Source organism: Girardinichthys multiradiatus, chromosome 10, assembly GCF_021462225.1.
Source record: "Girardinichthys multiradiatus isolate DD_20200921_A chromosome 10, DD_fGirMul_XY1, whole genome shotgun sequence".
Taxonomy (NCBI): domain Eukaryota; kingdom Metazoa; phylum Chordata; class Actinopteri; order Cyprinodontiformes; family Goodeidae; genus Girardinichthys; species Girardinichthys multiradiatus.
This window is the reverse complement of record NC_061803.1, coordinates 21,430,596-21,451,131: the sequence shown is the minus strand read 5'-3', so window position 1 is coordinate 21,451,131 and position 20,536 is coordinate 21,430,596. Positions and strand designations below refer to the sequence as shown.

Here is a 20,536-nt window from a genome sequence, read left to right as displayed (position 1 = left end):
TGGTTCAAATGTATTTTTTTATTGGTCTATTTAATGCTATCAGCATGCCAGAACCAGTATCTTAGACTGTGGTGATTTAATTAGAAAGTAGCATCACCATAATAAGTTGATTCAGTTATTTAGTCTTATGAAGCCATTTTGTAAAACAGCAAACTTATGAAAAGCTGAAAATGTATTTACAATAATGTTCATCAATGTGAAACAATTTAAGTTTACCTGCCAAATTTGGATATCTAAATAGACTTTTGAGCTGTGCAAAAGAATATTTGACTTTTCTCAGAAGTATAGTATGCTTATTTCTGTTTTTTTCCACTGTAATTCTACTGCCACCTGCTAGACAAACACGCACTTTTGTTCAAAATTAAACTTTATTGCAGTTTCAGATAGTTACTTTGACTCAAAGATTAAACAGTGAATGCCTGTTTAAATGGTACAAGACACACAATTTGGCATAGTAGTTGACAGTATGAGCACTTTTAATATCAGCATTAAAAGGCAAATATAACCTGCGACAGTCATTTTATCCTTCACTCTGATAAACTGAATGTGAGAAAAAATATCATTTAAAGACATGTCACATCTTTCTTTTGAGTTTCTATCAAGAAACAAGTTTATTAAGGTGAATTAACATGAGAATTTCTGACACCAGGTAATACCCAGAGGAAATCCATGATTCATGTTAAATAAAAAGATATGACATCATTAACATTCAAGAAATGCATTGCAGGTCATCTGGTTACAAATCATTAAAGAAAAACCGAAATCGTTTTTTAAAAGAACATGATTATGGGTCTGGAAAGCTGTCATATATTCTACCTTTAGAAATTACTTGTTCCCAAGTATTCCCCAGAAAACAATAAACTCAAGTCAGCAACCTGCCTCAAACAGATGTCTCTCTTTTTCAAATAGCAAAAGACTTTAAAATATTAGTCTAGACACACAAATTGTGACATCAGATACAGAGCTTTGAAAAAGTATTTATGTCACTTTAACTTTTTCAAATTTTTTCACAGTATATCCACAAACTTCAATGTCTTTCATTTGGGATTTAATTTGATGGACCAACACAATGTAGACAAATATTGTGAAATGGAAAAAAAACACCTTTTTCAATGTATTTTTTTTTTTTTACAAATAATTTAAAAAGTAAGACATTCATGTATATTCAATCCCTTAACCCCAAATAAAAAATCAGCCTAAACACAGCTGTTCAGTGAAGGCCTCAGAGGTTTGATGACAGAATGATGAAGAAGATGCTCTGCTCTAATGAGGACAAAATTAAACTTAATGGCCTACATGCAAAACTCTGTGTGAAGTAAAACTTGCACATCACCATAAACACACCATCCCTACATTGAAACATGGTGGTGGCAGAATTCTGCTGTGGGGATGGTTGTCTTCAGCAGGGACTGAATACATATGCATAGCACATCTCTCACATTTTTACTTGCAAAAATTGTTCAATTCACAATTTTGAACTATTTCCATTAATTAAAAACCCAATAAATTACGCTGAGTTTTGCAGTTTTAATTGCAGTTTTAATGGGAGAAAAAGTGAAAGACATTGACTATGTTTGCAAAAGACTGTAAACTGAATCTGCACCTGAAAGACAAGTGTGCTTTTTTAAGACACTGCTTGTTCTCAAGTTAAATAAACAACCGTCTGTGATCACTATGTGAAGGAGATTGTTTGTGCATCGAGTAACAGACTTTTCTCATTTCTTTTAAAAAAATCTAAAGAAAACGTCAAGTTGCACAGTACAGTCAGGGTGCATCAACACAGCGTTCAGATGGTTCATGACTACTAGCACAGTCGACACAGATTTAACAAAATCAAATTGTTTTACAGCAGTCCCTTTAGATGTTGGTTACTTTTGAGGTTCATGATGTTCTGCATGAAACATCTGTGGAGTTAGTTTTCATGGAGAAAGTCGCTGGTACACCCAGCCTCCCTCTGCTTCATGCTGGAACTCCCCCAGTTTCTCTCCGTCCTTCATCTTGCTGAAAATGATGCGGTCGTGGAGTCTGTTGGTCTGACCCTGCCAGAACTCAATCGAGTAAGGCTTGACCATGTAGCCACCCCTGAAAGATCACAGAACAGTTGGAAATTGATGGAGGAACAACTTGCAGATCATGCTGGTGTACTTTCTTATAGACAGTTTAAACAGTAAAATTTGCAAAGTTCCGTTTAATGAATAGCACCTTGCAAACAGATTCATACCCCTTCAACATTTTTGCATTTTGTCACATTACAACAACAAACTTCAGTGTATCTAATAGGGATTTTATTTGATAGACCAATACAAAACAAATATAATGGTAAAGTGAAAGGAAAATGCTACATGATTTTTGACATAATAAAAACAAAAATATGTGGCATAAAATTGTGTTCAGCCCCCTTAGCTAATATTCTGTTGAATCAATTACTGCTTGTTATGTGGAATATATTTCTACCAGCTTTGCACACTGACATTTTCAACCGCTCTTCTTCGCTAAACACCTCAACCTCAGTCCGACTGTATGCAGAACATCTGTGAACATCCGCTTTCACGTCTTCAAACAGCTTAATGGTTGGATTTAGGTCCAGACTGGGCCATTATAACAAATTAACTATTGAAACACTGGCCATAAGCTTAGCGTCGTTGTCCTGATGGAAGGTGAACCTCCAGCCTAGTTTCAAGCTTTTTGCCCCATCGAACTGGTTTTCTTCCAGGATTTAGCTCCATCCATCCCATGATCCATTCTGATGCTGTTTTTATTATATTTGTTCACTAATGTGCTACAACAAATTAATACATGCTTTAAGTGCTTCTGGTATTTATCCTCTCATTTGTGATGTTTTATCAGCTGTGTTTTAGTGTTACTTGTGTCAACACGTCCCTCTTGAAAATGAGACTGTGGATTTTAACAAGGCTATCCTGTACAAATAAAGATGAAATAAATATAAAAAACAGACAACATCTGAGCCCTTCACTGAACAGCTTCATTTTTAGACATTAAATTACACTACTTAGTAATTATGAGATTTCTAAATGCAACTGGTTGCAGAGGATTTAATTTTGGGGTATTAAGACTTAACGGGGCTACACTATTCAGATTTTTACTTGTACAAAACATTTGAAAGCCATGTATCATTTGTATTATTGGTTATGTAGCTCTTTATAGTTAGGTTGCTCTGTGGCACTGAATGGGACAGAACACACTTTAATTGTAGTCTTGTATATAATTACAATCAAGTTTCTAATTCTGACAACATTTTCTTCCAGTCAGCCTTCTTGTACTTGTTTGAAAGGGTCCTAATCAATAGATCTCCTAGCTTTCTGAAGGTCTGTTAAAGTCTTTTTTGGACATTGTCAGCTTTTGAGACAAACCTAAAACAATTAAAAATTTAATTCAATCCCCGTTCAATTTAATAAGGATCGCATTTTTTAATGTTTAGGTCTAAGATAAACGAACTGGCGGAATATCAAGAAACATGAAGTTCTTTTGGTGGATTAATAATTAGGAATGCACCTGTTATGGATGTATGATTCTGTGGCCTTTTCTAATCATCTCTTTGCTGCCCTAATTAAATATATCTGCCCTTGTTGCTCATCTGCCGCACCGCTCACTGCTGCACGCTTACACACCATAACCACTGATCACATAAAATACAACACATAGTCAAGGATAAACTGATGCAAGAGGATGAGACCCTTTAGGAGGGTTAAGAACAGGCACAGATACACATGTGGACAAAATTGCTGGTACCCCTCGGTTAATGAAAGAAAAACCCACAATGGTCACAGAAATAACTTGAATCTGACAAAGGTAATAATGAATACAAATTCTATGAAAATGAACAAATGAAAGTCAGACATTGCTTTTCAAACATGCTTCAACAGAATTATTTAAAAAAATAAAGTCATGAAACAGGCCTGGACACAAATATGGTACCCCTGAAAATAATGTGACCAAAGGGACATGTTAAATCAAGGTGTGTCCATTAATTAGCATCACAGGTGTCTACATTCTTGTAATCAGTCAGTGGGCCTATATATAGGGCTACAGGTAGTCACTGTGCTGTTTGGTGACATGGTTTGTACCACACTCAACATGGACCAGAGGAAGCGAAGGAAAGAGTTGTCTCAGGAGATTAGAAATAAAATTATAGACTAGCATGTTAAAGGTAAAGGTTATAAGACCATCTCCAAGCAGCTTCATGTTCCTGTGACCACAGTTGCACATATTATTCAGAAATTTAAGATCCATGGGGCCAAGTTATTTCTGTGACCATTGTGGATTTTTCTTTCATTAACCGAGTGGTACCAACAATTTTGTCCACATGTGTAAAAGCAGGACTCACACTCCATTCTTGGCTCCTCTCGGTGCATCCCTAAGATGGGCTGAGGGGGGCCCGGTACCGAAGGTGAATGCCACTCTGTATCTGTTCAATTGTATACTCTCTTCACTGATCATTTTGGCATTAAATCTTGATTTTATACCTAACCATATCTCATTATTTCACAAGCTAAATACTTTGCTGGTTTTTTACTGGTTGAACAGAAAGAAAAACATTCTCAGAAAGATAATGTGATAATTTTTAAGGCAACAGGCTTTCAAACAATATTAAATTTAGGATTTTAGCTTGACCAGTTAGACTCAGATTTTATCCGACTCCAAAAGATGATTTTTCAAAAACTTTATAACAAATAATTGCAGTGATTAAACTTGGAAAAACGTTCACTCATTTAAGACTTACAGCAGGAGGAAAATGCTGTTAACTTTATATAATTTGAACAGAATAAATCTAGCATTGCCTTCTGACAAGATTAAAATGAATGTCCTATATTTAAAACCTGGTTTTCACCAAAAGTAGTTGTTGCATTAAATGATACAGTTAATTTAATTTATGGAATTAAAAACAATAAAATCCCTGGCGGATTATACATATCGATTTATGCATAAATAGGTTCATTGTGATAGAGAGTAGTACAAATTAATTTTTCAACTTTCACTACTTGATGCTGCAAAAAGGGTGACAAGAGGCCAAGTATCCATAGTTTTTGTGTTAGATCACCAGGTGCTACAAAGGTGGGCTATTCTTTCCTTTTTCTGTACGAAATGATTCTGTTTATAACTAATCTATTTGCTTTTTATCTTCTTTTACTGCTTAATAAGCTGGTACACAGCAAGACTGCAATGCCGTTTATTTTTGTCTTCTTTGTATATAATAACAATGTATAAATATGATTGTGTTGTGAAATGAAGATGGTGAAAGAAAGAAAAATGCTGATTTCACTACCCAAGTTTGTGATTTGTTGTTTGTGTTAATTTGTTGTACTGGGATGACTGTATGATCAAACTGTTTATTTTCAGGCATTGCCGGTCACAATACTCATGATTTCTCTGGAAAGGTTGATGAGTCGTCCCACTATATTGCCTGAGGATGTGAGTGATAACCCTAAACATTTATTTTTCTCCTAGGTGAAGAAGGCCTGAAAAGGTGGCTGGGACCAGCCTGACAAATGGGTCCATTGACACATTATTACTGAGAACATGAGATCTCTGGGGTTCAGGAACAATGGGAATCTGTTATGATTTGGGGTTGTTTGGTTTCCGGTTTTTTCTTATGTTTCTATTTCACAGTTCAAGTTTTGAATCATGTTTCTGTTTATTTTCCTGGTCATGCTTTAGTTTTGTCGTCTTGTTCATGTTTTGTCAAGTTTGGTTTTCGGATCTGGTTATGCTTTTGCTTCATGTTTTTTCTAGTTTCTGTTAGTTTGTGTTCAAGAGTCTCTGTTTTGTTCTGTTAATTCGGATCACCTGCACCTATTAATGTCTTCTTGTTTCACCTGGTCACACTCCATAAATACACACCTGTTCTGTCAATTATCGCGGAAACTTTTCTCAAACCAAGTCTTGTTGTTTTTTGATCATGCCATGCCTGTCTCGCCTGCCCTTTTGTTATTTTGTTCCTGCCTCCTGCTGTGAGTGAGTTTTTGTTATTAAACCTTTTTCACTTACCATCACGCTGCCTGCTCGTCTGCATTCTGGGGTCCTATATCTCGCAAGCCATAACAGGAATCGAAAGATTGTGTTTGAGGGTTGAAAACGTGTGGTTGAGAAGAGTGTGACAGGAATGAATAAAGGCCCAAAGTATGAATGATGAATGATGTGGGCCACATGAGTGAAAGGTTCATGAATCGAATGGTATGTTTCAGTTTCTGTGAGCTCATTATTTGTTTTGGGTTTTTATTCATAGTTGTGTTCAGACAACTAATGAATGTTTTAGAGTGCACCAGGATTTGTTTTTCTCTAATGTTGGTGTTCACTATATGTGTTCAGATGTTCGCAAGTTGGAACAATTTTCTGGGTTTTAGTTTCAAAGGTGAAAACTTAAACTTACAAATTTCTTGAGGTGAAATTGGATCTAAATTCTCTTTGGGATGGGAACAGAACCAAATAGAACCTGTCATTCTGCCACAGGGTTCTGGTTGAATAATTTGATGGTAAAAGATTTGGCCGCCCAAACTTCCTTAAGAGGGGAAGCTGAAGCCGGCATGTGTTGTGTGTCTTAAGTGTTTGTCTAAATTTCTGTTTCAATGTTTGTCTCAAATGTTTGACTAACCTTTAGACTTCAGAGAAAACAAAAGAAATAACATTAATCATAGGATGGAAAAATTGGAAATGGATATATTGGGGGAAAAATGACTGTTTATAGTGATCAAATGATTAACAGGATCAAATGACTAAATAATGGTATGATTAAGGTTGTACAGAATATGCAAATTACTTTTATCTAGTATTGGGGGTAGAGGTTACGGGGAAGGATCCCATGGGACTAATAAAAATGAATATGCATTCTCCAGCCACAAAGGGTTCCTTTCAACATCCTGGTGGAAAACACAAGAAGGTTGAAGCTATTAGTACTGATAGAATTTCCTTAGACCAAAGGATTTTTCTGGAAACAGGATACTCTCAAAAGAACACCTGGCTGGCACAGGCCCAGGATGCTGCAAAACAAGCAAATGAAGGTAAGTGTATTGTATGTGCCCAGGCCAGACCAAATCTCCTATTAATAGAAACAGCATTTGAAAACTTTGTGAATGGAACTAAATCTAAAACAAATGAAAGTGATATGGCATGTTTGTTGTAAGTAATGTCTAAGGATAATTTGGATAATAATTGTGCTGGAAGGGATAACATTTTTCCTGGGGCACCTCAAAACACAACTCTGCCCATTTTTCGGCCTCTAATTGTCTCTAAGGTAACCTGTTTCTGTAATAATAATACTGCCTCAGGTAAGTGGAATGCTGGTTGGCTAAACCCCAGACACTGCAAAACCATTATTCCCCTCACAGGTACTGTTATAGCCAGGAAATTAACAGTCAATAGAGCAGATGTATGGTGGTACTGTGGAGGAAATAAACTGTTGGGATGGTTACCTGCCAACTGGGCAGGACAATGTGCTCTTCTCTCTCTTCTCTCCCCCATCCAGGTGATTCCAATAGCAGATCTCAAAAACCATCTGGACACCAGAATATAAATATACACCTGCAATAATATTGAAAAACATTCCATTTCATGGGAGGAGGGCTCCCCGTGTAGTTGGATGCTATAGGTGTACCGAGAGGAGTGCCTGACCAATTCAGATTGGCAGGTCAGGTGGCCGTTGGGTTTGAATCTATTCTTATTTAGATAACACCTAAAAAAATGTAGATAGAATAAATTATATTCACTATAATGCACAGAGATTGGCTAATTTCACTAGAGAAATTGAAGCTGTGCATGAACAACTGTCAGCCACCTCCCTTGTAGCCAACCAGAATAGGTTAGCTCTAGATATGATCTTAGCAGAAAAGGGAGGTGTTTGTAGCATGTTTGGAGAATTGGGTTGTACTTCCATCCCCAACAATCCAGGTCCAGATGGCTCTTTGACAAAAACATTACAGGGGCTAAGAACCCTGTCAAATGAAATGAAATGAAGGAATATTCAAGAAAAAAAAATCTATTCTCTGAATTATTTGGAAAATGGTTTGGTAACTGGGGACCCATAATGGTAAGTATATTCATATCTATTATTATTGCAATTATATTTGTGGTTGCTGTTGTATGCCTTTTGGAAGAGCTCTCATCCTCAGGTGTATTGATCGTGTGATTGGTTCCAGTGGTACCAGAGGTTTGAGATTACCAGAATATCAAATGGAAGCGGTTCCTGAACACACACCGATATTGTCCACTGAATATTTGAGCACAAGTGAAGATGTGGACCCCAAGGAACCAAACCAATGTGATGGAGAAATTATGATACTGTACAGTGGACAGCAGGACGATGGGAGCAAAATTAAATCACAGCCATAAACCGAGGATGCAACACCAGGCGTTGCCCAAGGCCAACCAGGAATGGGGAGCCAAGGATACCACACCAGGAGGATGACCAACCCTTTCCTGCGGCCTGGAGGTGGGACCGTACCAGACCATTGTGCTGCTCATTTCCTCTGTGCTTCTAGGTTTTTATTATTTTTAATTTTTCAACAGGGCATTATTATCTATTTGCAATGTTTTTAATCATTTAAATTTTAGACACACATCAGCATAGGACTGTTCTATGGGAAACAGAGGGGTTGCACACACTGAGGGCTGCAGGCAGTTACCAGAGAGATGGTACTCCGTTATGGGGTGGCGGAGTTACACGACGGACGGAAGGAACTGCCACCCATATTCTAGCTTAGGTCCATATGCACTAGACACATTGATTGATGTGCGGTGGGTTTTTCCCACCTCAACAGGGGGACTGTTATGGATGTATGATTCTGTGACCTTTTCTAATCATTTCTTTGCTGCCCTAATTAAATATATCTGTCCTTGTTGCTTATCTGCCGCACCGCTCACTGCTACAGCTTACACAACATAACTGTCGATTTCACATAAGATGCAACACATAGTCAAAGATAAACTGATACAAGAGGATGAGACCCTTTAGGAGGGTTAAGAACAGGCATAGATAAAAGCAAGACTCACGATCCATTCTTGGCTCCTCTCGGTTCATCCCGAAGATGGGCTGAGGGGGGCCCGGTACCGAAGGTGAATGTCACTCTGTATCTGATCAATTGTATTCTCTGTACCCTGATAATTTTGGCATTAAATCTTGATTTTATACTTAACCATTTCTCATTATTTTATAAGGTAAATACTTTGCTGGTTTTACTGGTTGGGTCTCGGAACTGGAGAGAAACGGACCCAGTGGTGCACAGGGACGAAAGAGAGCAAAAACTCCCATTTTACAACACACCAATCGGGCTTTTTCTGCCCAATACTAGTTTCTGGTTTTCTTTTAGGTACATGCATGTGGTTGATGTGTTTATTGACTGGAAATGACGGGAATTTTTAGTTTTTGTATTTAATGAATAGGAGAAATAATTCAGACTTGGCGATCATAAGGAAAAAAAATTCAATTCTGATGTCTGGCTAAGTAATTGGGGCATCTAAGTCAATAACTAATTTTTTTTAGTTACATTAGTTTGAATTATTGAAAAAAACTGATATTCTCACCAGTAGTCGGGCATTGGTACCTCTGTGTCCTTGTACTTCTCCTCTAGTTCAGCATTTTTCTTCCTTAGATACTGAACGAAATGCTCAAGATCAGCCTACAAATATTTTACATATGTGCATTACCTAAAATACTGTGCAATTTTACCATCTCTTACATCTCTGTTAGGAATTGGAGTACTCTGTAGGCTCACGACGGCCCCGATCTGACTGCGCTTTGGCCGCGAATGGAAATATTCACAGGAGCTCTGGTGGGGGATCCTCTCCACTGAGCCCTCAATACGGATCTACAAGTTAAAATTTGAGTAAATGTACCATTAGTACTGGTGAAATTGTAAAACAGTATGGATAACAAACTTAATTTAGAGTATCTTTTACCTGTTTGTTAAGCGGTTCCCAGTAAAAAACCAGGCAAGCGTATGGATTACTCTCCTGCCAACGAAAAATCAGTCAGAACCAGAAAACGTCTGCATCAAATCAACATTAAATTATGTAACAGTTAATTATCATTAGCTTAAATCACCTAATTTGTTAGAATTTTACACCATGTTGCAAATTGTAAATGGATTAACATTACATTTTTAAGAATTTGAAAAAGTAAATTAATATTTTCTACAGTTAGAATAAAATTCAATAATTCAATTCAATTCAAAAATACTTTATTAATCCCAAAGGGAAATTAAATGTTGTTATAGCTCATATTATGAAGGTTTCCTCAAAGAGCCGTTGTAGATGCTGATGGCTGTGGGCAGGAAGGATCTCCTGTAGCGCTCCGTCTTACAGCAGATCTGAAGAAGCCTCTGACTGAAGACACTCTGTTGTTGTAGGACAGTCTCATGAAGAGGATGCTCAGGGTTCTCCATGAGTTTCTCCACTTTATGATGAATCGGTCTTTGCATAATGATCTCTAGAGGTTCCAGAGGAGTCCCCAGAACAGAGCCAGCCTTCTTTATCAGCTTGTTGAGCTTTTTTAAGTCCCTGGCTCTGATGCTGCTTCCCCAGCAGATGATGGTAGAAGAGATCACACTTTCCACAACAGACTTATAGAAGATATGCAGCATCTTGCTGCAAACACCAAAGGACCTAAGCTTCCTCAAGAAGTACAGTCTGCTCTGTCCCTTCTTGTAGATGGCTTAGTTAAATCTCCACTCCAGTCTGTTGTCCAGGTGAACATCAAGGTATTTATATTCCTCCACCACCTCCACTTCTTCTCCCATGATAGAAATAGTTTTTGACTTATTCCTGTTTCTCTTAAAATCTACAATCATCTCCTTTGTTTTAGTCACGTTCAAAATGAAATGATTGTTTCCACACCATGCCACAAAGCGGTCCACCAGCTCCCTGTACTCAGCTTCTTGTACATCTCTGATCCACCCCACGACTGCAGAATCATCCGAGTATTTCTGCAGATGACAGGAGTCTGTCTTGTACTGGAAGTCTGAGGTGTACAGAGTGAAGAGGAATGGTGAGAGTACAGTCCCCTGTGGTGCTCCTGTGCTGCTGACTACCTGGTTAGACTCACAACCCTTCAGTCTCACAAACTGTGGTCTGTTTGTCAGGTAGTCTTTGATCCAGGAGATTGTTGAGGCCTCCACCTGAGTCTTCTGGATGTCCAGAATGTTCAGTAGTTTCCAGATTGTTTCAGATTTAAACGCAAAAATGCTAAACATCGTAAGCTTCCAAATAGTTTGTTTTGCCTGGTTAGTTGATAAAAACCACCAAACCATATTTGGTGTTTTTACCACATAATTTATCATAACACTAAAAGTTATGTTGAAAAATTGCTTTATCAGATATTAATCATTTCTCAAAATAGTAGCTGATTGACTCTATTAAACAATAATTTCTCAAAGAAAAAAAAACCAGAGAACATAAATATTTTTCTAAAGTTTTAAGAATGAGGTCTCTTTCTGCGGTGTAACAGAAAGATAACACCCTCCTCTAGGGTACTTCCAGGGTGTTATCTTGTATCCTCTTTATCCCTCTTTCTCTTCTATTCTTATCTCCTCTCCCTTTTAACTTTTTGCCCTACGTATCTCCCTTTCTTTCTTCATTTCCCCCCCTTTTGTTTCCGTCTCCATGTCCACTGCGTCTGAAATTATCCCAAAGCCATTTCTAATAAGGTTTTTTAAATATATTAAGCGGAGCATTGTAGAGAAAGCCGTAATGCTCCTCTTGTAAAAAGTAAAGCTGTTGGGCTTCTTCTCGGCACTCAGAAAACAATTCTGAGAACTACTCTGCAGGACAGGACATGGAAAAAAACAACAAAACTAGTAAACCTCAAAGAAAAAAACTGTATATATTGTGATCAAACAAGACGAGAAAAGAAACGAGAAACTGTATTGGCTCCTGTTTCCTGTGGTCTATCTGTAATTTGACTGGTTGTGTACATCATCACAAACTTAGATTATAGAGGTGGGCAAAGTGCAGTTAAAACACTAGTCATTAAATGTTACGGCATTTAAAGCAAAGCACTACATTTATGAAGCAGCAAAACAGCTTTTTCTGTAAGTTTTGTCCACAGATCATTGGCTGGATCATACTTAGATATGTCACAAGCCGAAAAATAAAATTGGTAGAATCAAAAAAAGAGAGAAAACATGCTAATGTTAGAGTAGCACTTTAGCAAACTGCTCAGCAAGAAAATATTATTAGAAGGAGCCAGAGGTGACCTTGCTGAAGACTGATCTGGACATCCCTTGTAAATATCACATTGTTTATTCATATTGCAATAAATAAATTTCATTTTGGGGTTTAGTGAAGTTCCTTTGAATTTTGAGTTCTACAAGGATTAAAAATGTTTCATAAAATGCAGTTACATACCAACTCAGTACCCTTTCTGCTCTCGTAGTTTGTGAAGAAACGGAAACCTTCGTTGTTGTAACCTTTCAGCAGGACCATACGAGCGGATGGACGTCCATCCCTGATCAGACCGAGGTGATGGGACATCATGACAAACAGTACAAGTCTTTAGTGTTTTAAACCTCCTGGGAGATAGTAGGGTTACCTACTTGGTGGCCGTGGCGATACACATAGCATTGGCCTCTTCAATTTTAGGGCACTTTGTTGCTTCATCAAGCCAGTTTCCAAACTGCTTGATGGGATCCAAAGACACAAGCTGACTCTCCTCAAAGCACTGCATAAAAAACACAACTAGCTCAACGAAAGAAGGTAACAAACTTTAGAGAACGTTGCACACAAATGTGCACAGAGAAATTGGCTGGCGAGCAATTCTTTGTTTGATCAGCTAGTCAGAAACTTCAAAATACAATTATTTTCCCAGTCAATGACAGGACCATATGTAAGCCCTACGTGCTGACAACATTCTTTGGTGTGGACCCTGTTATTGAGTGAAGATTGCCTAGACTTAGCCAATATTATTACTGAACACTGGAGGTGTTCCAGGCACGTCCCACCGGGAGGAGGCCCAGAACACGGGGACTATGTCTCTCAGCTGGCCAGGGAATGCCTTGTGGAGAGGGAGGTTAGGGCATCCCTACTAAGTCTGCTACCCCCACGACCCGGGCCCAGATAAAGCAGAAGATGATGAGTTTGACAAGTGCAAATATTTACCCAAATTTTCATAACAATCCATCCCTAGAAAATACTGTTTCATTTTAAATAGCTTCTCACATCTCTGCGCTTCTTCTGACTCAAGTCCACAAATACCTCACTTGCGCTTAAGATAGCTGGGTTTGAGTATTCTCACAGTAATAACTTGCACACTGAAGAGTGTTGTTGTCAGTTTGAGCTCCTGTATGGTGTATTCACTTTTTAGAAAAACACTGGATCTTTGAAAGTCATTGGTCAACCTAAAAGTTGACTGACAATGGTCCACAGCCAATTTCTCAATGCATTTCTACTCCCTAGTTCAGGGTGACATCATGCCAATTAGCTGTAGTTGATTTTGTTTAGGGGTATCATAGTAAAGATGGCTGGATACAAATCCACATAAAACATTTCATATTATTATTTGCAAAAACTTTTGCAAGGCATATAGAATTTTTGTTCCACGTCATAACTGCACAACAGATTATGTTGGTCTATCACCTATAATTAAAATAACTGGAGTTTGTAAGAAAAGGCATATGAAGACATTGCAATGGTCTTTACCTAGATTGCAGCTGAAACAACCTAAGCAGTGCAGTATCCTTTCACTCAAAGGGCCTTTAATAACTCATGCATCATGCAGATCACGTTGGCCATTTGCACTTTGAGTCGTTGTCTTTTGGCTGACTTATTTGGAATCTGCTGTAGGGGGTTTTGTCAATACAAAATGAACACTGCAAAAAAATAACCCATGACCTTGCACCTCCGCACTATGACTGTTGCTTTGAATGCTGCTCACCTCGTCATCGTCCCTGTATTTCTTCCTCATGTTACTCAGGTCCATGTTACTGCGGTCACTTGCGGTTTTAATGCAGAAATGTAGCAAAAAGGCGCTCCGTTCCCCCACAGTCAGGTCGATACGAGAGGGAGAATTTCTACCAAACGGTCTGAAATGTCTTAATAGACTCGTACTGAGTATGCGCCTCATGCTTGTCAAAAAGACTCTGACGTAACCTCCCTTTACGTAAACAATTATGCAAACGTGCGACTTTTGTGCCCACTGTACAGATAGTTGTTTTTTTTTTTTTTTTTTTTTGTAAAATTAGGTGGAAATAAAAAAAAAAATGTCTTCGAACCTAATTTAGGTACGACTTAAATAAAATACGGCTCAAATGCATGAAATTAAACTGAAGGAGAAAACTTACGTCAGTACGTTGTGAAGGGTTCAAAAATCGTGGTTTTCTCGACGGCGTGGATAGTTCTGTATTTGGCAGATTACTTTGTAAAACTACTGAGAAATGTAGCAACACAAACAAAGATATAGAAAGAAATATTCCAGCCTGAGTTTACCCTACATACCAAATTATTATTTTTTGTTTGAAACAAATATAGAATTACACGGGTACATTAAAGTGGACTGATAGATTTCAGGGCTGTACAAGACTTTTGTATTGGTGCTGTGTACAGCTGACACAATGAAATTTTTTGTATGAAAGATCAATTCGAGCAATTATGGCTTATAACACAATTTCGAAGGTGATTTGTGTCACTAGTCACAACTGTATCTTTTTTGGGAGCCCTTTTTACCGACGCGTAAGTGAATGCGCCATTTGTTCCATCGTCACTTTCTAAATGACGTGTTTCCTGTTAAAGATGACAGCGACCTTGTGTGCGACGTTACTACGAAACCAGGGTAAAAAACACCTTATATTGTGTTTCAACACCTGATTTAACTCCTTAAAATGTTAGACGTGTGTTTTCCCGTGAATATAACCGTATGTTTTTGTCAGTGTCTGCCATCTTTTCGTTAAACTGGAGGATTTGCATCGTGGTTAGCCGATGCTATCTCTGCATCTCCAGTTGTTGCAGCAGATTTCTAACTGACTCTGTGGCTTTCAGGGTGGCTGCCTCTGATTCAGAGTGTACGACACGGCTCCAAGGCTGTGACCCGTCACAAAAAACCCCTTCATATCCTCAAACAGAAGCTCTTGGCCGTCACGCAGTACATACCTCCAGTTAGGCCCGTTGCCCCGGGGGCTTATCCGTCCAAAAACAAGCACGTCCAGGAGGTGAGACCCCGACAGCAACTATCCTTTAATTGCAGCTGAATTGATGCAACAGGGAGACTTAGTTTTAATGACCTAGCAAAAGTGTATTTCTACATTAGCATTAGGTATGTAAGTGATTTAAAACCTTAGTCTCTGGGGAAATGTCCCTCAATTTAGACAAAAGAAAAGTTGTAACCCAAAGTCACAAAATGAAAGAATGTATCTATTTCTTGGTTAGAACAGCTGTCAGGTAATTGGATAGTAATAGTCTATTTATTCAGCCTAAAAGTCCCATTCAGTTGTGTATTATATTCAATTTAAGCCTGTTGTGGTTATCATGACTCAAATGACTGGGAATCTGCGAGTGTAGAATATAATATTTTCACTTTAAAAACATTCAGCCTTGAAACAAAAAGAGTAAAAGCTTACACTGATTTTAAAGTTGGACTTTACAGTTAAATCCTGAAAATGCCCAGGCTAAGTAATCGGGTGCTCTTATATTAAATCAGTTTATTTTAGACTTAGGGACATTAATTAGCAACCTGTTTAGTTGTTTTTTTTTATTTTTTAAATAGACTTCTCTTCAGGTGAATCAAATACAGTTTAGTTGAACCAAAATGTCAACAATAAACCCTGGTTATGTCACTAGGAGGAATGAAAAACGGCAGAGTAATTATGTTCTGGGAGTGTTTCCTTTAAGCTTTTTTTTTGGATTTTCCCAAAACTTGAACCTACAATTACAAAAAGAAATGACTTGATTGAACTGAAAAAGTATTTTCTGTATTCGTGCCAATCAAAGGGTAACTGGCTGATTCTTGTCTCTGGCCAATTACTGAGTAGATCTCTACATTTATTCCTTGTTTATGACCTAAATATTTTCAGCTCAAACTCTTCTCTTTCATTCCGTCAGGATAATGGGTTTACTTTACTCCTGAAGAAGGATTTGAAGAAAGTGTTTGAGGAGTGTAAAATGATCGCTGTGGTTCAGAAAAACGCCAGCAGTGCTGAAGAGATGCTTGTTCTCAAACACCGGCTTTTCAAACACGGCATCAGAGTCAAGTTCTTTCCTAACCAGGTAGAACATTACATATGGATTTTGATATTGAGTGTTGATTAAAACAGCATCAAACCTCACATATATTTTGTTTAATATCTTGCTGTGTTGTTAAAAGAGGATAGTTCAAACAGTTCTTGATTATTATGAACTACGATCTGTATGTAAGGATCTGTAGCACATTTCTGCACTTTTTTGTTTTATAGTCTTTTGGAGAAAGAAAAGGAAATCAGCAGGTCAGCCTTTAGAAAGAAAATTGTAAATCTGTTTCAGTCAGGAAAAGCATGATTAGTGCATCTCTAGCAGAAAACCTATAAGCATTTACACTGGCATGCATTTTTACTAGTTGGGATGTTTAAATCTTATCTAATTTACGGTTTTCAGGTGACACGGTCATTCCTGAGTGACTCTGTTTACTGCAACATGGCTCCCCTGTTTATCGGCCCCACAGTTCTCTTTGTTAGCAAAGAGCCAAAGGTGAAGGAAATGCTGTCGGCTCTCAAGGCCAGCCCACAGATGACACTCTTAGGTAGGTTTTATTCCTGCTTCCAAAGAGCGACTCTGCTGTACTGAAGTATGTTGTGATAAACATCCACAATGGGACACTGCCTGACAGGAAGGTAGAAGTACGAGAAATGATCTAAACCTGACTAAACCTTTCCCTTTTTAGGTCAGTCAGCAAAATTATTTCTGTTTGCTAAATTCCAGAATAATGAACGATTTTGTTATATTGTTTTCTTCAAAGTCAGCTGTTTATATGCATTAACATAAAAGGAAAATAAGGGAAGGGCATCTTAACTGTGAAGTACAGGGCTGGCTGCAGCATGCTGGGGGGGTGCACTTGACAAAAAATTATTTTGTGGAAACGAGGGCTGGGTGATAACCCGAAAATTTACTGACACCGAAATTTACGACAATAACCGACATCATTTTGCTCATGTCGGTAATTTCAGTATTTAAAAAAATGAAAAGAAAAGTCGTTTTTGGCAGCTTTGCGCGTGTCCCTTCAAGACGCTACGCTATGTGTACAGTCTGTCGTCACGTGACTCCACCCTATTGAGTCTGCGACAAGAAGTGAAAGAGACGGTGACGTTGAGAAAATGGAGGAAATTTCAAATATTGAAGCGGCGGTAGAGCTGGTCAAGGGGGGAGAGGAGCAACTCATTCCCAAAGAAAATGGGTTCAGCAAGGACGATGTTGAACAAAAGACTGCGGTGATAAGGTTCGGCTCGGGGAGCGGGGGGAGGGTTTGCGGTGGCGGGTCCGGCTGGTAGTGGTTAGGTTAGTATTACCGTTCATTTATCGTTACCGAGGTGAACTGCTCAATATATCATGATATTCATTTTAGGCCATATCGCCCAGTCCTAGTAGAAATACTGACACATCACAAGACATCTATCTGCCACGGAGTGAAAGCTTGGGGGTGGAAAATGGTTTTCCAAATGGAAAATGACTTTTAGCATATCACCTAAGTGGCTTAAGGACAGCAAAGTTCTTTTCTTTTTTTACATTTAATTAGCAATGGTCTCGTAACATCCATGTATATCTAAAGGTATAGGGAAGCAAATTGTGCATAACATGTAATATTTTTTTCTTTTTCCAAATTGTTCCAACTTTTCCAAAATGTTTATTTTTCAAAGCATTTTACAGTCTGTAAATAATTAAATTCTTCTGTACTATATTGTTTGTAAATTTCTTCCCTGTTTATTCATGGTTCTTCATTATTCTTTCTATTATTTATTTTGCCCTACTTATATTACCTGACTAGAGGTGTAGCTTTAACCTGTTCTGCTGCTGAAACTATTTAAACTATATATTTATTTCCGTCTAGGGGGATGATAAAGGTAATCTATCTCTATATTAATAATTGTATGATTGTTATAGAAGTTTATGTGCTCATTTACTTGACTGTTTAGAGGGTGGGATCTTATGGATCGAGCCGGTAGCATCTTATTAATTCACTGTTGTAGAATATCTCCCCTTTCTCTCTGTCTTTCCACCATCTTCCCTGCTTGAGACACTCTTAGGTACACTAAAAGTCCTCCTCACTACTCTTAACATTTGTTCAGTTTAGGAGCTCTCTTAAGGCTGAAGGTGCTTTGTGAATAACTTTCATCTTGCCGTGGTAAAATTCTAAGAAAAATCTTAGAGTTTGAGAAGTTCTAAGATTTTTTTCATACAGGCCCTGATTTGCTTCCTGCAGGGAAAATGACAGTGGGGTAAAAGAAATGCACCCTGTCTGTAGGTATCTTTGATGTCTAAAACTGTAAATGTTGTCTAATTCCCTTTTAGCAACAACTGCCTGTCTTCAAAACCACATCACTCTTCTCGTCTCTCCACAGGCGGCTGCATAGACAACACACTGCTGAGTGCACAGGGCGTTGTGGGCTACTCCAAACTGCCGTCAGTGACTGTCATCCAGGGTGAGCTAGTCAGCGGGTTGACGATGCTGACCTCCCGTACAGCCTCAATGTTGCAGCGCCACCCGGCCCATCTTTCCGCCCTGCTGCAACAGTACATCAAACAGCAGAGCCTGGGCGATGGCGTTGAGGCAGCGCCTAAAGCAGAAGAAGCCACATAGAGCTTCACAGGAACATCTCTGGACTTTTACCATGCAGATTTCCAGCCGGTTAGAATGAGGAGGAACTGAAACGGCAGCTGTTTGGTACTGGACTTTGGGGCAACAGCACTGTTGAAGTTGAATCACATCTGCCATTTTAAAGGTTTTCAACCACCTGGTGGAATTACTGAAAGGACAGTGCTTCAGAAATGTCGATTGTACCCTTGATGGAAGGTTGTTTGTATATAAATAAAAGTTGCTTGCTCAGCATCTCATTTTTTTTTTTACATTTAGTGACTTTGTAATTGTACTTATGTAACATTTCCTTATCCAAAAAGAAGTAATTTAAGAGGATTGTTTCAAAAATAATGTGGCATCATATTAAACATGAATTGCAGATGTTTTCCACCAAAAGGAGAATTATTGTAAAAGATTAATAGCATCATTAAGACAATCTGCTTCAACCAAAACACTGATTTTAATCTGCAGATTACAGTACAGTAATCTGGGTCAGTTTGCTGATTAGTGTTGGGTTTTAGCGTCAATCACACCCAATAGGTTTTGGAAAAGAAATGTAGGAAAAAAGTATTTTTTTTATGAACTGAAGTAAAATAATCACTGCTTATTTATTTACACCACAAAAAAACAATTGAAAACAACAGAACGAGTATGAAGAACCAAAAGATTTAAAATTCAGTGCATAAATATTGAAGTGATCATTTGTTTACAATTGGAAATACTTCTAATAGATTTACAATTATTTAAATGTTTCTATAATTGATTAAATACATAATTGAACGTGAAAGTAATCCAAATATGTTTTCCTTTTTTTGTTAAAAGTATATAGTTATTTCACGAGATTTCATAGTTGTGCTGTTGCACACCATAATTTTATCTACCAGCTGGTCAGTGGGTGGGGCTAACAGTGCTATAAACAAGTTTATCCATTTGAAATATATAATATATAAGTATATATATGTCATTCACATAATATATAATTAATAATATATGACTGAAATAGGTGGTTCTAAGATGGGTGTCAAATGAGTATTGATAGTTCAAATTAAGCAAAATATGTAGGATATGGGACCCCTCTTTTTACACAGCTGTCTACATTAGGCCATTCTGTAACCCTTGTGGGCCACATTTTTCTATCCCATCTACCTTGTGGGCTCTTTAAAAGTGCATTTAAATAAGTATGAATGTTATCAAAAAGTCAACTTGTTAGTAATTAAAATTTTATAGATTCATGAAACAAAGGGATATTTTCAAGCATTTATTTCTGTTAATTTTTATTAGTATAGTTTACAGCTAATGAAAACCTAACATCCAGTTTGTCAGAAAATCAAAACATTACAAAAAACCAATAAAAAAATTATTTCTGATACAGAAAAGTGGGCTTGCCAAAAAGTATGTTCATGTACTAGATATCAAATGCACTCGGTGGTTAGTCGAGGCTCCTTTTTACTAGAAGTACACTACACTACAAGAAAACCATGTGCTTTCTGGTACCATTTTCCACAACATCCCATTTAAGAAAATGTGTCCATCCTCGTTTTGCAAAATCCTTTAGTTTTCCTTTATTTTAAAACCTAAAAATATATTTTTTAAAATAACAGATTTCCTGAAGTAGATATTTATCAACAATTCTCAAGATTTTTTAAAACGGTTATGTAACATTTGCAGCTCTAAACAAGCTGTATTTTGCTAGACTGAGGGCAAGGTTCGGCATCTTGGAAAATGAGAATATTACACATAATCAATAAAAAAGCATATTTTAAACTATATTTTAAA

The 20,536-nt window shown here is 37.7% G+C and overlaps 2 protein-coding genes across 2 annotated transcripts; one reads left to right on the top strand and one right to left on the bottom strand.

Moving 5' to 3' along the window:
• Window positions 1–349: 349 nt before the first annotated feature.
• On the bottom strand, window positions 350–14,150 carry pnpo (pyridoxamine 5'-phosphate oxidase). Its single transcript, XM_047377085.1, has 7 exons — window positions 13,880–14,150; window positions 12,543–12,667; window positions 12,355–12,454; window positions 9,910–9,963; window positions 9,690–9,818; window positions 9,535–9,605; window positions 350–2,082 (listed from the first exon to the last, which is right to left on the bottom strand). Exons 1-7 carry the CDS (start codon window positions 14,066–14,068, stop codon window positions 1,920–1,922), a joined length of 831 nt encoding a protein of 276 aa, XP_047233041.1. The 5' UTR covers window positions 14,069–14,150; the 3' UTR covers window positions 350–1,919.
• A 466-nt stretch (window positions 14,151–14,616) lies between these two features.
• mrpl10 (mitochondrial ribosomal protein L10) lies at window positions 14,617–19,012 on the top strand. The gene is made up of 5 exons (XM_047377086.1): window positions 14,617–14,773; window positions 14,980–15,149; window positions 16,039–16,203; window positions 16,567–16,711; window positions 18,525–19,012. The coding sequence occupies exons 1-5, from the start codon at window positions 14,713–14,715 to the stop codon at window positions 18,761–18,763; spliced, it is 780 nt and encodes a 259-aa protein (XP_047233042.1). The 5' UTR covers window positions 14,617–14,712; the 3' UTR covers window positions 18,764–19,012.
• The last annotated feature ends 1,524 nt before the right edge of the window (window positions 19,013–20,536 follow it).

What these genes read in the sequence shown, in the direction of transcription:
- pnpo (XM_047377085.1), bottom strand. Translation starts at nt 14,068, where the DNA reads ATGAGGCGCATACTCAGTACGAGTCTATTAAGACATTTCAGACCGTTT. An exon ending in AATACAGGGACGATGACGAG is followed by an intron (nt 12,668 to 13,879) that starts GTGAGCAGCATT and finishes TTTTTTATGCAG; the next exon opens with TGCTTTGAGGAGAGTCAGCT. An exon ending in CTCCAATTCCTAACAGAGAT is followed by an intron (nt 9,606 to 9,689) that starts GTAAGAGATGGT and finishes CATTTCGTTCAG; the next exon opens with TATCTAAGGAAGAAAAATGC.
- mrpl10 (XM_047377086.1), top strand. Translation starts at nt 14,713, where the DNA reads ATGACGTGTTTCCTGTTAAAGATGACAGCGACCTTGTGTGCGACGTTA. An exon ending in GACGTTACTACGAAACCAGG is followed by an intron (nt 14,774 to 14,979) that starts GTAAAAAACACC and finishes TGTGGCTTTCAG; the next exon opens with GGTGGCTGCCTCTGATTCAG. An exon ending in AAAACAAGCACGTCCAGGAG is followed by an intron (nt 15,150 to 16,038) that starts GTGAGACCCCGA and finishes TCATTCCGTCAG; the next exon opens with GATAATGGGTTTACTTTACT.